General features: G+C 43.4%; 1 protein-coding gene across 3 annotated transcripts in view; it reads left to right on the top strand.

Annotated features, from left to right (window-relative positions):
* The window catches only part of SFMBT2 (Scm like with four mbt domains 2), a 256,051-nt gene that overhangs the window by 224,533 nt on the left and 16,107 nt on the right, over window positions 1–15,411 (top strand). For all 3 annotated transcript variants that reach the window (XM_034929914.2, XM_008953126.4, XM_055092391.2), the window contains 2 exons: window positions 1,180–1,289; window positions 13,746–13,921. In XM_034929914.2, the coding sequence (XP_034785805.2) occupies window positions 1,180–1,289; window positions 13,746–13,921 (286 nt within the window). The remainder of the gene's footprint in view (window positions 1–1,179; window positions 1,290–13,745; window positions 13,922–15,411) is intronic.

Below are 15,411 nucleotides of genomic sequence, written 5' to 3'. Positions count from 1 at the left end.
CCATCTCCTTCCATTTATTTTGTAATAGTCTCCATTAAAAGATAGTGTGTGTTTAGGCACTAGTGCCAGTCTCCCATCTCACTCAGGTGTATCTCTTGCTCTCTCAACGGTATTTTGCTCTGAAATCCGAAATGTGAGCTCCATGCCTGGCGTGCTCCTTCCAACTTCTGCACCCGGACAGCCTGCAGGAGGCATGGGCACTGCGTGCTCCCCCGTCTTGTTCCTGCTACTGTCACTCAGTGGAGCTTCACAGAGGATCATTTCATGAAACTCCACACCATAGGCCTCTGCTTTGCACTCTCACGTTCTGTAAGGTCTTTATCCAAACAGCAGCAGCCCAGGAATGTGCCAGAACTCATCAATGTTAATCATTAATGATGATTTGCTTTTTGAAAGATGAGCACCTTAGGAGTCTGAGGTCCTTGTCCCTTTCATTAGAAGCTCACTGAGGTTAACAGGAACATCGTATCTCCCCAGGGTCAGCAGTTGGAACTCTTAGAAATGCCTGCTCTTTCTGAGCCCCATGGTAGACACATGCTTGTTTTCTTGGACTTGGGAGTGAGGGGTGGATGGGGGAAATATGATACTGGATGGCGCTGGACATTCCAGACTCTCTTTTAAAATATTCACATTTCAGAGGGTTGCCCTAGTATTAAATGTCCATGAATTGAGCCTGCAAGAGGAGAGTTTCACACAATTTGTTACCCTCCTTGCAAGCATGTGAAGCCTCTCCAGAAGTGTTGGCATGAGTAGATTGTCTCCGTTTCATTAGTTCCTTATGAAATCTGTAAAAATAGAATGAAATTCTCAGTAGCCTATCCAACTGAAGAGTAATCCTGTTGAAGTACAATAAATTGCTCTTTGGTTAAATGGTTCAGCTTTTCTGCAACTAGAAGAGTTAATGGGAGTCTGCCACCCCCTCTAGAGAGTGGTTCACACTTTTCTAGCCAGAGAGATTGGATTTTACCACGCTTTTCGTCCATGGATGGTGAAACAACTCAGTGTTCTATCAGACTTAATCTGGCAAGTGTTCTATCAGACTTAATCACGGTTCTTCACTTCATGTGGGTGTAATGGCGAGCTGTTCCTAAATGTCAGTGGTGTGGTTCTCAAAGCATCCTTGTGTTAGTAGGAATGAATGCAATTGCAGCTCAGTCTGCTTATTTTTTTCCCCAAAAGGTTCTTAGCATGATAATCAACGCAGCCTACAAGCCTGGAAGGGTATTAAGAGAATTACAGCTGGTAGAAGATCCCCACTGGAATTTCCAGGAGGAGACGCTGAAGGCCAAGTAAGTGTTTTCAATTCTGGAAAGCAAGGGTTTTTGTAATACTTCCCCATGCTACTTTGAAACTTGCCACTTCTCTTTGTGACACAGCCCTGAGAAATGGAACAAACTGAAGGACGTTCGTTCTGCAGTTCTATGGACGTCATGTAAATTTCTTGGCATTTTTGCCATACAGCATTGCCTTAAGCCTTAGGATTCCTAAGGTGAAGTAGAGATTCCTTAACTAATATTTTATTATGTTAAACATTCAGCATCATAAAAACTTGGTATGTTTCAGGACCAATAGGTTATTTGAGCAAAAGGGGGAAAATTGTAAAGAGGATATCCCTCATCATTATTATACTATGTTCATAAACAGCTCTTCATTTTTGATATTATATAGACTATGCTAAATGCAAATGCTCTCTTTTCTGGCAGTTGACAGTTCTCAAAGATAAAAGGAACCCGTGCATGTTTGGTCTGGGTTAAGTAAATGGCAGCAAAATCTGGGTTGACGTGGAGTCAAGTAACTTTCTTTTATTTGGAAATAGGCTATTTGGAAAGGTGACATTTTTGCTTTCTTTAAGTTTCTTGACCTCTGAAATGGAGAGCAGGAGCCGTATCAATGTACTTGAACCTGGTTGTTAAGGCACATAGAAAAAGATCCGTTTCTAAGATAATTTTATGTTGAATAATTGTTTAGAGTGCTTGAGAGGACTTTTAATATTCATCTATGGGTTTCAAATAGAATAGGTTTTACTAGTTGACTTCTTAATGATCATTGAGATGTAACATTTGAGAAATGATGTTTTTTTAAAAGAGTAAAACAGTTTTCAGTGGCTAGAGGATATCTAAGCCTCCTTTAGAGAAGGCACCTGCCCTATTCATAGTGAAAATAGAGAAATATGAAATAATTTGTATAATCGGTAATATTTTCCTCTATAGTTAACTTATACTAGTACTGTGACTGAAGATGTTTAGAGATTGTGCCACACTCAACATTCATTGCCAGCAATCCACTTAGCATTCCTGGTGTCACTTTTGAACAACTCTGGGGTTTTAGATTCAGTAAAAGTTATTTATGGTCTAATCATAATCTGCCAAATCACCAAAGTGGAAGAGAATATATGTAGATAAGAAGAGGGTTTATTTGCAGAAAATGGCAGGCCAATTAATGATGCTGCTACATTTCATCATTTCCTTCTTTCTCAAGAAATATTTAAGTGAGCTTCACCTATAACTCAGAGAAAAACATGTTTTTCTAATATTTCATATTTTTCTACTTTGAAGAGATCATTAGCAGTAGTGGCATATTTTCTTCTAAGTTTGTAGTAGTAGTGGGGGCAGAAAACATAAGCAAGTGTTTATAATGGAGAAATCCTTCTTATTTTAAAACTTTTCTGCAAAATTCAATACAGTCCATGTACACCTAATGGACACAGATATAATAAAAGTACAAAAATCTTAGCTCCCATTAAAACCTCCCCTGCCTCTAAATAAGCCAGAAACTCGCTCCCGCTCCACAGTGAGAGGAAGTTCATTTTGCAAGTGTTTGCACTAGTTTTCATGTTACCAAGTCGATCAGAGCTTTTTATTAAATCCAGCCTGATACAATCAAAACAGACATGGTGAAACCCAGCTCTACTGAATTGTAAAGGCAGCATATTACCTATTATATCAAATAGGACAAAAAGTTCCATGGCAAACTCTTACACAGCAACTTCTAATGAGAAAATGTCTGTCTGAACTGGGTTTCAACTGTGCTAGATCATAGCAGCGTCTCAAAGCAGCTGCTAATGATGACAGCTTTACAGTCAGCGGGAGCTCTCCTGCTCTGATACTGTGTGTTGAGTCACCTCTTCCCTTCTGATGTGAAATGACAACTTTTTAGATCTTGACAACTTTGCTATTTTCTTTGGTGCAAATGGGAGGAGAGAGAGCTGGCATCTTCCCATTTAGCTGAAAGGCAGGCATGTTTTCTGTCATGAATAAATTAACGTACAAGAGGAGAGACTCGCATTCAAGACATTTGGTCCAGGCCAGACGTGGTGGCTCATGACTGTAAACCCTGCACTTTGGGAAGCTGAGGCAGCAAATCGCTTGAGCCCAGGAATTCAAGACCAGCCTGGACAACATAGTAAGACCCTGTCTCTACAACAAATAAAATATTATATATATGTATATATATGTGTGTGTGTGTGTGTGTGTATGTGTATATATAGTATGTATGTATGTGTATATGTATGTATATATATGTCATATATACATATGACATTCAGTCTTCTTGGTTGATTATGGGAGCTGTTGTACACAATTATAAAGACTGTTTTCAGGAAGAGAGGATGTGAGATTATCCCTAGGGCAGTGTGATTGCTCTCATTTGGCATCTAGGATTTCTGGTTGTTTTTTCCACCTCCTAAGAGTAAAGGCCCATTTACTTGAGAGGATGAAGGTGCCTTTGTAAAGGTTTTGACTTGTAAACATAATGAAAACTTACACTGTTACCTACAATTGTCTCTGGGTGATTTTTCCCCTATTTATCCAACAACTATACCTTTTATAGAAAGAAATTATTGCAATATTTGAACTTGCGAGGAGTCTATCATTATTACCTTCAACATGTATTGAAAAGCAAAAATTTGCTAGCTTTTGTGCCAAGGAAAAAAATGGCTTCTCATGTAGTTCATTTCTGTTCTGGAAGAGAAAATTTATTTCTTGCCAATGAATTTAAATATGCTCAATTTACCTGCATTATTTTGAATTACAGGAGGAGGAATTAGGCTATATCTTAGAGGGGTAAGGAAAAAAAAAAGCCCTCCACCTCTCTGCATCTAGAGACATTTAAATATGTTTTTCAGCATGTTACAGAATCTTCTTGAGGGAAAATAAAAAGACTGTCTTAACTCTTCTTTGAATGGCTTTTGTGATCATCTTTATAAAAGCCAGGCAGAAGCTTATTAATTCTTCTAGTCCTGTGTTATAGTTATTCAGAATATTTAAAGAGGAAATATCCTGGTAGGATTTCACGTGAGTTAGAGCTCACTGTCACTTATCAGAGGGAAGGAGATAAAGTCAGATCTTCACTGTTAGGTGCGTCATGCTCAGCTCTGTGGAAATGTTGTGGTTTCTTTTTTTTCATAAGCAGTGGTTAATTTTGTGTGTGCTTTTACTTGTTTGACTTTAATTTTTGTCCTTTTACTCAAGCATTTGTCTTATGAACTGTCACAGGTAACATTTGGCTATAAAGTGATTTATGTAAAAAAGGGATTCCCAAACTGAGAGACTTCACCGGAAAAGGTTTTGTTTGTTCATTTGTTAATTTTGTTTACCTTGCCCAAGTGTATGTAGTTTGCTGTCCTGAAAACGCACGAGGTGAACTTTGCATTAAGCAAAGCCATGAACCAGTCTATTTGAAGGATAGACTGCATTTCTGTGTATGTGTGTACCTGAATTCACCGGATCACGGTGTGGCGTGTCTGATTCAAACAGGCCAGCTTAAGACATTCTGGAGGAGCAGTGGTCTCCTTGGGATAAACATACATGCCCATGTATTGCAGAGTTCCCATTACTTAAAGGCAAGAAGGAAGAAAGAAATTTCTGAGGAATTTGAGTGTCCTAAGGCTGAAAACCAGTGACCCATTCTCCCGACCCTGGAGTCCAGTGACCAAGAATGAGACCAATGAAGTGAAAGCTTTGTTCTGAAGGAAGTGAGAACCGTACCTCACTATTGCTGATGAGAACAGAGGCTTTCCCACAGCTTGTAAAGCTTCCCTATTTCTGCAGGGTTCTCAGAGTCACCGTTTCCTTTCTCTTTTTAATTCTTCCTCCAGCATTCGAGGGTGTGAGTTCAGCTTGAAGAAGCAGAACCTCGTCCTCCGCTCCCACACCCCTATCCCTGCCCGACAAGATTTTGTCAAAAGGTCTCATAAGGGTGATTCTGAGAGCGAATGATGGAACTTAGATCCTAGTGACATTCTGCTTGGGCTGTGCTGGTAGTTATGAACGGATTGTTACACCAGTGTTGGCTTTTTTACTCTGTTTTTGTTTTTGACTCAAAATCTATTTAGATTTTTCTCAACTTTTAACTACCATATTAGTCCATTTTCATGCCTCTGATAAAGACATACCTGCAACTGGGTAATTTATAAGGAAAAAAAGGTTAAATGGACTCACAGTTCCACGTGGCTGAGGAGGCCTCATAATCACAGTGGAAGGTGAAAGGCAGACCTCACATGGTGGCAGACAAGAGAAAAGAATGAGAATCAAGCAAAAGGGGCTTCCCCTAATGAAACCATCAGATCTCGTGAGACTTATTCACTACCACGGGAAAAGTATGGGGGAAACTGCCCCATGATTCAGTTACCTCCCACCAGGTCCCTCCCACAACACTTGAGAATTATGGGAGCTACAATTCAAGATGAGATTTGGGTGGGGACACAGCCAAAACATACCAGCTACTGAAGGAGAGGAGATGATTTTTTTGGCATTCTTATCATTCCATATTCCTCTCTCTGTCTCCACCCCTGCCATATGCACTTGGATGTGGAAAGAAATCCCTACTTTGGCTAATGGGAAGGAAGTGGAAGGCCACACATATATTGATATCAGTGAGGAAAAACTTTGCCTCCACTCTCTTAGGTTCAGAGACTGGGAGCCTGAAGGTTAAACTGACCAAAGACAGGTGAGTGAGAGAAGAAACAGCCCACTTACATGTGTAATGCTCATACCGAGGGAATGCTCGGTGATGAATAACTCAGAGAGGGGGTCAGTCGTTTGGGGATTCTGTATCCAACTCAGTACGGGAAAGGGAGCTGGGAGCAAAGGCTTTTGTCGGAAGAACAAGTAGATTGCTTTGGGAAAGACAAATTGGATTTGAGGAAAGCAAGTGGGAAGTAAGAAAGTTTGTGCTAATGTTTGTTTATGCAGGTGTGAGTGGTCTTTCTCTCTTCTTCATGGCCAGGCCGGGAAACGTCCCCAGAGAGGGGATTTATGGCAGCTTTACTCTTAAGTCTCTCTCCTGGGAGGAGAAGCTGCCCCCAAAGAGGGAATTTATGGCAGTCTCCATTTCTCTAAAGTTTCTGTTTTACACCAGATAATGGGAGCTCCAACAAGACTTCTTGCTGTATCTGTCGAATCTCAACTATCTTGAGCTTAAAATAATCTTCTCTGGACTCTGGGGTTCTCAGTGTCCTGCGCTGACAACCAGCAAGAGCATCTCCCGTGTTTCCCACTGTTGATGTGTGACTTCCTTTACTGTCTCAAAGTGTGCTTCCGAGAGCACTGCCAGCCCCAGCCCCTCCTGATGTGCTCAGCTTGTAGAGATGAGATTGCGTTCTTCCCTCCAGATTTCTCTGCAACCTGAGTGATGCAGAGGTGCTGGGACGGCAAGGTCTATCTGAGGACTGAGATGAAGGCTCTCCTTCCTGGACCTCTCCCTTACAACTTTCTCCTCCCTCACCTTTTTTGTCTTTGCTATTCCTTAGTTCCAACTCAGTAATCTTTTGCTTGTTGCTTTTATTTTCCTTCTTTCTGAGATTATTTATATTGCCAGAGAGTTTTCTATTGTGTGCGAGCTCAGCTGTCTCTTAATATTTTCCTCTTACTTTGTCTTCTTGGGACTTGAAATATATGCTTCAAAAACTTAGTGTTTATGAGAGCCTTGCTGGGCCGTGTATTAAATAACATCGGCGTCTCACCCTTTGGTCTCACAGTGTCAGTAGAAAGTGAAAAGCATTATCTCATGCTTTTTGGTGGTTCTTTTTTTTTAACTTTTTTTTTTATTATACTTTAAGTTCTAGGGTACATGTGTACAACGTGCAGGTCAGTTACATATGTATACATGTGCCATGTTGGTGTGCTGCACCCATTAACTCATCATTTAACATTAGGTATATCTCCTAATGCTATCCCTCCCCCCTCCCCCACCCCACAACAGGCCCCAGTGTGTGATGTTCCCCTACCTGTGTCCATGTGTTCTCATTGTTCAATTCCCACCTATGAGTTGAGAACATGAGGTGTTTGGTTTTTTGTCCTTGCCATAGTTTGCTGAGAATGATGGTTTCCAGCTTCATCCATGTCCCTACCAAGGACATGAACTCATCATTTTTTATGGCTGCATAGTATTCCATGGTGTATATGTGCCACATTTTCTTAATCCAGTCTATCATTGTTGGACATTTGGGTTGTTCTTTTCACACATCCTCCCTACAAAGTTATGTCACTGGTATGCTGTTTGTAAGTCTTTCTTGGAAGGTAAAAATACAAAACACACTCTTCTTTTCACTTTTGGTAAAATAAAGAGTAGAATGAGGCTGAGTGCGGTGGCCTGTGCCTGTAATACCAACACTCTGGGAGGCTGAGGTGGGAGGATCACCTGAGGTCAGAAGTTTGAGACCAGCCTGGCCAACATGGTGAAACACCATCTCTACTAAAAATACAAAAATTAGCCAGGCATGGTAGTGGGTGCCTGTAGTCCCAGCTACTCTGGAGGCTGAGGCAGGAGAATCACTTGAACCTGGGAGATGGAGGTTGCAGTGAGCCAAGATGGTGCCAGTGCACTCCAGCCTGGGTGAGAGCCTGTCTCAAAAAAAAAGGAAAGAAAGAACAGGTCATCCCCCTACCCAGCCATCCCCAGGTCTGTCACGTGGAGCTCAAACCCCTGTTCACTGTGCCTGGGAAGATCGTGTAAGGATCAAGTGATCAAATGCTGTAAGATCCTTGAGAATATGTCAGTGGCTTCATTACATAAATGCAGATTTACTGTTAATTCCCAGCCAGTTGGTAAACTCTTAGAGCTGTCTTTTGCCTCTCCTTTTTTTTTAATAGGCCTGTATCTTCGTATGTTCAGCATGCCTTTGAAAGAGTTGTTCCAACAGTTACCCTAATTTGTAGGCCAACTCCAAAACAAGCCTGTTTATTGGTTCAGGTTGGAGTTGGATTTCACAGTCAATTTATCCTTAATGTATTGATAGCATCTGGATGTGTCCATGTGTACTCAACCAATAGTGCTCAGAAATGCTCATGTGATGGAAAGTCTGCTGTAGAGTCAGCTTGGTATAGTTTGAGTCATTATATGACTACATGCCTTTATATTATTTCTAAGTGCTTTTGAAACAATCTCATACTTACAGAAATATTGGAAGTACAGAATAAAGATACTATTCATTCTCCTGATTGATTTGGGATAAGTTGAAGGCCTGATGCCCCGTCACCCCCAAATACATGTTGAATATCCCTTATTCCAATTGCTTGGGACCAGAAGTGTTTTGGATTTCAACTTTTTTCAGCTTTTGGAATACTTGCAGTATACTTATTTTATGTTGACACTCAAACATTTCAGAATTTGGAGTATTTTGAATTTCAGATTTTCTGATTAGGGATGTACCTGTACTTTTTTTTTTTTTTTTTTTTTGAAATGGAGTCTCACTTTGTCACCCAGGCTGGAATGCAGTGGCACAATCTCGGCTAACTGCAACCCCCGCCTCCTGGGTTCCAGCGATTCTCCTGCCTCAGCCTCCTGAGTAGCTGAGACTACAGGTGTGCACCACCATGCCCAGCTATTTTTTGTATTTTTAGGAGAGATGGGGTTTCACCATGTTGGCCAGGATGGTCTCAATCTCTTGACCTCGTGATCTGCCTGTAAGCAGGCTTTTTTAACGGGAGTGGCTCGGGCCTGCTGTGTTCACCCTTTTCTGTGCGCTTGTGGTGGAACGTAGGCTCCAATTCCAGTCCAGCACGCCAGGGTTCATCCTAGCCTTTTCCTTCCCTATACTTGCATCTCTGGCTGTGACAGTGGAAGCCTGGCCTGTTCTCTCCACCTTTGGAGTATGTATTTATTTCGTCAGGCCCCAGCATCTCTCCAGTATCCTCACCCTCCCAACAGCTGTCCCCACATGCGACGGCCTCCTCCCTGTGTCCCTCCCCCACTTCCATCCTTTTCCCTGGTGGGTTCCTCCCAGATGGGTTTCATCAAGGAGGGCGCTTGGGACCAATGCCTTTGGAAGGGAGGGGAAGGCAATGGGATTGAGAAGACAGAGATCATCCCACAGTGAGGCCAGGCAGGCACCCGCAGCAGCTCTGGGGTTAAAGGCTCTTCATGGCTGTCCAGAGTTGGGCCCCAGTGACCTTTTTACCTCCTCGACAGTCAGTCCCTGGATGGGGCCCTCCTGGGAAGGGCAGGGCCAAGGCAGCCTTTTGCAAAACCCTAAAGGGGGCTGGGCACGGTGACTCACACCTGTAATCCCAGCACTTTGGGAGGCCAAGGCGGGCAGATCACTTGAGGTCAGGAGTTCAAGACCAGCCTGGCCAACATGGCAAAACCCCGTCTCTACTAAAAATACAAAAAAAAAAAAAATTACCACTATAGGCATGGTGGTGGGCGCCTGTATTCCCAGTGACTCAGGAGGCTGAGGCATGAGAATCGCTAGAACCCAGGATGCAGAGGTTGCAGTGAGCTGAGCTCTTGGACCACTGCACTCCGGCCTGGATGACTAAGTGAGACCCTGTCTCAAAAAAAAAAAAAAAAAAAGCAAACCTAAATAAAAGGGCCACAACTGAAGGCTTTCTCCCAGCAGCTGGGGCAACAAGCCCCCCAGTGAAGGGGTCCAGGCAGCACGTCATCCGCCACCTTCCCCAGCCTGTGCCCCACCTTACTCAGTCCCCTCTACCCCTCACCGCCATGGCTTCTAAACAGAATTGTTCAGGAAGGGCAGCGAAGAGAAAAGGAGCCCGCTGTTTTTAAATGATGCTATAATTTAAATCTTCATACCTTTAGATGGGCTTTTCCCTATTGTGAAAGGTTTTACTGAAACACTTGCTTCCATGAAATCATCCCAAACTAGGAAGAAAACATTAAGCCACCCTGGTTCTGTTTCCCCCAGATAACCGCTCCCTTCATCCGTCGCTCCGATGTGGCAGCGCGTGTGTGTGCCTCGTCACCTGGAGGTTTGATGAGCATCTCATCTTTGAGCCTCGTTCTGCAGTTTGACATCTGACCTGGCTTGCACATTTCTCCTGCATTCTTATGTCTCATTATTTTATTTTTCTAGGGACTCTAAGAATCTCGATAGTGAGCTCTTTCCAACAAAGCTGTAGGGCCACCAAACTCATAGTGGATAAAACTGCAAGGGAAAATGTAGCCGTGAAGCACTTTTATTCTACATTTCCCATTTTTACTCTCCATTTCCTAGAACACGAGGAACATACGGTGTTCCCAGTTGTGCTGGTTTTTTTTGTTTTTGTTTTTGTTTTTGTTTTGGAAAATGCAACAAAAGCAATAAGCAAGAACCGCCCCAACGTGGGTCCTGGAGTCCCTCTTCAAAGGCACGGAGAGGGAAGTCTCTACGCATAGGGTCAATGGAGGGCCTAGAAAAACCAACAGCCATTCAAGGATGTAGGATTTAAAGCATGATCTTATCTACAGAAGATTACTTTTTAGTTCTCACTACATGGAAAGTCAAGCTCGACCCATCAGAGAAACTGAAGAAAAACAAACACCCAGGGGCTGGGATATGAAAGACCCTGAATAAATACGAAGTAAATTTAGTAGAGTATGCAGATATAAAGTACAAGTTGGAATTTAATCCTTAATTTTTTTTGCTGTTGATACTTTAAAAAAAAAAGATTTATTAGTGGAAAAGTATTTTTCCAGTCTTTAGAAAGCCATTCCTAAAAAGCTGGAATTTCATATTTCAGTAGTTTGGTGATATGTGAATGAAATAAAAACCTATGATCTGTTGCCAACTGAGAAGCTGACCATTACTTTGTACCCATGATAGGGTTAAAAATCTGTCAAAAGGTGATTGAAACCTACAAGTGCTTATATTTTCAGCCAGGCATTATGTATATCATATTCCCATAAATATTTGGATAAGGGCCGTAGTGCCTAATTTTAAAACAAGAACCCATCGAATCTGCTTTTTGTAGCTCTGGTTGCCAGTTTTACACTGGTGAATTCGTTACCTGCGGTTTTTCTTGGGGCAGGAGAAAGTTTTTTTCTTAAAAGTGATGAGCAACAAGTGACAATATTTAGGTTTCAGAAGCATGTCTCACTCTAAATTCTTTGTTGCGTGGGTGGGTGTGGGGAGGGATGCGAGGAGCTTAATTTTTATTCTTCACTAAATAGTTACGTTTAAGGAAAGCAGTATTGCACTTGATATTTATATATGATGGCAAGACAGTGCCATCTCTTCAAGCAATGTTTGTTGACGTTTTTGGATTCCCATATATAAAATCAGTTCCTTGTGGATAACTATAAAAGGCGTTTGGATTTCCAGATCTCTCGTTTTCCTAGTGCGTTGAAAAGGTTTTGGGGAAAACTTCCATACCCTTCGTCTAGATTGGTGTTTCCTCTAAGATCAGAGACAAGTGCTTAAGGAGGACCTCAGAGAAACCTTAGAAGATGTGAACCGAGAAGGAAAGGTACAAGCAGGCAGCAGCCATGGTCAGGAGAAGCTGCTGTGTGGGTGGTGGGGAGGTGCAGGCAGGCAGTCCGGGGGTCCCCATTCTTGTCACCCCCCACCACCGGAGGAATGAGCCTTGTCTCAGTCAGCCCAGGCTGTGCAGCAAAGAGCCACAGGCCACATGGCTTTTGCAACGATGTTTATTCTCTCAGTGCTCTGGAGGCCTAAAGTCCAAGATGAAGGTGCCAGGGTTGGTTTCTCCTTAAGCTTCTCTTTTTGGCTTGTGGATGGCCACCTTCTCCCTCTGCCCTCACATGGTCTAGTCTCTGTGCATGTACACCCCTGGTGGCTTTTCAACTTCTTCTTCTTCTTCTTTTTTTTTTAAGAGACAGAGCCCCACTGTGTCGCCCAGGCTGGAGTACAGTGATACAATCATAGCTTATTGCAGCCTTGACCGCCTGTGCTCAAGGAATCCTCCTGCCTCAGCCTTCTCAGCCTCCCCAGTAGTGCCCCACCGTGCCCAGGTAGTTTTTAAATTTTTTGTAGAGACGGGGGTCTCACTATGCTGCTCAGTCTGGTCTTAAACCTCTGGGCTCTAGCAGTCCTCCTGCCTCAGCCTCCCAAAGTGCTGAGATTACAAGGATGAACCTCCACACTCAGCCTTTTCATCTTCTTACAAGGCCACCACTCCTATGGGATTAGGCCCCCACCCTTATAACCTCGTTTAATTTAATTACCTCATTGAAAGCCCCATCTTCAATTACAGTCCTATCGGGGGTTATGGCTTCAACCTATGAATTTAGGAGGGACATGGTTCAATCCATATAATAAGAATGAAGGTCTCCTATGTGAGGCCCCTCAGTTAGATTTACCGCTTTTTTGCGGGGGGTGGGGGGAGATTTAACTGGAGAAATGCCTTTTATTTTTTCCTAATACACAAATAGACTGTAGCTTTCCAAAGACCTCAGTCTAATAAGAAATAGAGATGCGTACGAAGGACTGTTGATTTCAGTGTGCATTCTCCTTGCAGTATGATTTCATCCGCTATCTCTCACTCAATCAAGATTTGAGTCTGTGGGGAATTGCAGTGAAGGTGTGCATGTTCAGAAAGGATTCGATTTACTGCTTTGGAGAAAGCAACCGAAGCCATGGAGGGGGTTGCTGGGGGGACTGGAGAGCGGGTGGAAGCAAGTTTTAGTTCCTGGAGCAATCTTTCACCATCCCAACCTAGAGGAGAGCAGTGGTCAGTTACCCTCATGGGCAGAGTATGGCAAGCGGTGTTACCATTTCACGTTGCTCCCTTTACACTTGAGAGATACAGCAGCCTTTTCCTTTAACTGTCACTCATCCACCGGAGACCCGTTACGGTTCTGTTTACACTGAAGCCACTTGCTGCCAGTGTCTGCAAGGCTGGGGGTCTTCACTCGGTTTCCAGGTCCCAATCATACAGTCACTCTGCATTTTTAATGGTAGCTTTTTTCTTTCTTTTTTTCCCCTTATAAAATCCATTGTGTTTCTGTCCATTTAAATGTGACCTTGCTTACCTATCACCATTCTGCACAGATGCCATTTATGAATAATGGAAATCGTCCCCATTTCAACAATATGATACACAGTCTTGACAAAGATATCCTTTCAGTGTTCTGAATTTGCATGGTTTTCAAGGCAGAATCATGATCCCATATGCACTCACATTTTTCAAAAATGAAATATGATAGCAACAGGAAAATACCCGTTCGATTTCACTAACCTCATTTCGAGAGCCATGCCCATCAGGTATGTATCCCGCACCACTAATCTTTGGTATGAAGTTGTGTATAGCAAAATGAGGGTGTGCTAAATGTGGGGGTGTTTATGGAAGTGGATTCTGGTTTAGCACTGTTACGACACATTTGTTGCACACTAGTGAGCACTTCTTATAAATATCTCTGTGAGAAATAACAGAAGCAACATGGAAAACTGCGCTCGATATGCTTTGTCATTGGAAAATGAAGTTGCTGCCTTTGGAATATGTGGTACAGAATAGGCCTGAATCATAATCTGGTCTTACCCTCGCTTTTCTTCCCCACCTATTTTCTAGATACAGAGGCAAAACGTACAGGGCTGTGGTCAAAATCGTACGGACATCTGACCAAGTCGCAAATTTCTGCCGCCGAGTCTGTGCCAAGCTAGAGTGCTGTCCAAATTTGTTTAGTCCTGTGCTGATATCTGAAAACTGCCCAGAGAACTGCTCCATTCATACCAAAACCAAATACAGTAAGTACAAATAATGAAAAAAGAAATGCATGAGCCCAGAGACCTAAACTACGCTCTAAGGTATTTGGTTTTTGTTTCATTTGCTTTTTTCTTTTTGAACCTTTTGACTAGTCTTCTATAGGAATTGCTATGGAAGGATTTTTAAGGATTTGCTGTAGCAGATACATGTGTTTTTAGCCTGACATATGGACGGGATGGGATGATTTAAAACAGGATGAATTTTCATTGGTAGACCTTGGAAAAGAAGAGAAACTGTGTACTGTCATGAGTTTCAGTGGATTGATTGATTCTACAGCTCAGTGGATGGCAGGAGAGCACAGTAAAATTGATCACAGGAACAGTAACCCAGATGACTCTTTCAGTCCTTACTCTGGGATAGTGTAATGATGCTTTCATTGCCCTTCTTGATACGGGGGCCACATCCTTGTCATAATCGGCTTCTCATGTTTAGACGCCTTCCTCAGCACCCCCACTGAAGAGAGCCATGGAGGACTCAGAAGCCACCATCACTTTCTTTTCTGCCAGTTGGCTTTGCCTCTCTCCCAGGACACAGGGTGCAGGACTCAGAGCTGTCCCCCCTCTCCTACCTTCAGCTCTTGCCTCTTCCATCCCCAGTCCCATTCGAGGATGTCTGGCCTTGGGCAGCCGCTTCCCCTGAGCCCTGCCCTTCTTTCTTTCTGATGACCTTCTCCATCCATAGTAGCCACTCCCAGACACCTGCACCTCCTGTGCCTGAGTCCTGTTCTCTCCCTCTGACCCACAGTTCTGAGTTTCCTGCGTCTCCCCTCAGTTCTCTCTAATGCAAGGGGGAGCGACCTGGAAGTTAGCTCTGCCAGCCACGTTCCAGCCAGCTGGGATGTGACAAGGGCTTGGCCATGTGGCCAGTGCTCTGTGAGCCACAGTCACTTGTGACGTTTGTCAACATGGGTGCTGGAACCAGGAATCTGAATGTACTGGAAACGCTGTGGAGAGTGTGACTTTCTTTGTATTTTATTATCTCTCAGTGTGTTTCTACACACACACAACACACACACACACAGAGTCCCCTTGCCACTCTGCCTTCTGATGGAGGTCAGCTGTGCCCTCACTGATCACACAGAGCCACCATCATTCTGTGCACAGGGCCTCTCAGGTAGGGCCCACAGGTGTGTTGGCCCAGCAGGTCACCTGGTTCCGGAAGAGCTTGTTTCTCCATCACTGCACCTTTTTCCAGGGGAGGGCTTCACTGGGAAACAGCAGCTCCTGAGTAAGAAAGGCCTAACCGAGGGCTCGCCTTTGCCGTGTACGGTGAATGCTTACCTGCCAGGTGGGCTTCTGTGTTCTTCCAGGACACTGGGAATGGCAGGGAAGGAGCAGGGTCCCACACCTCCCATTCAGCATTGCCGAAATGAACTCGGAGATGTCTCCGGATCTTATATAATAAAACTCTTAAGTCCCAAGATCCTTTGGGTTAATTTATAATGAATGTTACTACAGGCTGAACAGAGGCT

The sequence above is a fragment of the Pan paniscus genome, chromosome 8, assembly GCF_029289425.2.
Source record: "Pan paniscus chromosome 8, NHGRI_mPanPan1-v2.0_pri, whole genome shotgun sequence".
NCBI lineage: Eukaryota > Metazoa > Chordata > Mammalia > Primates > Hominidae > Pan > Pan paniscus.
This window is presented reverse-complemented; position numbering and strand designations above follow the sequence as displayed.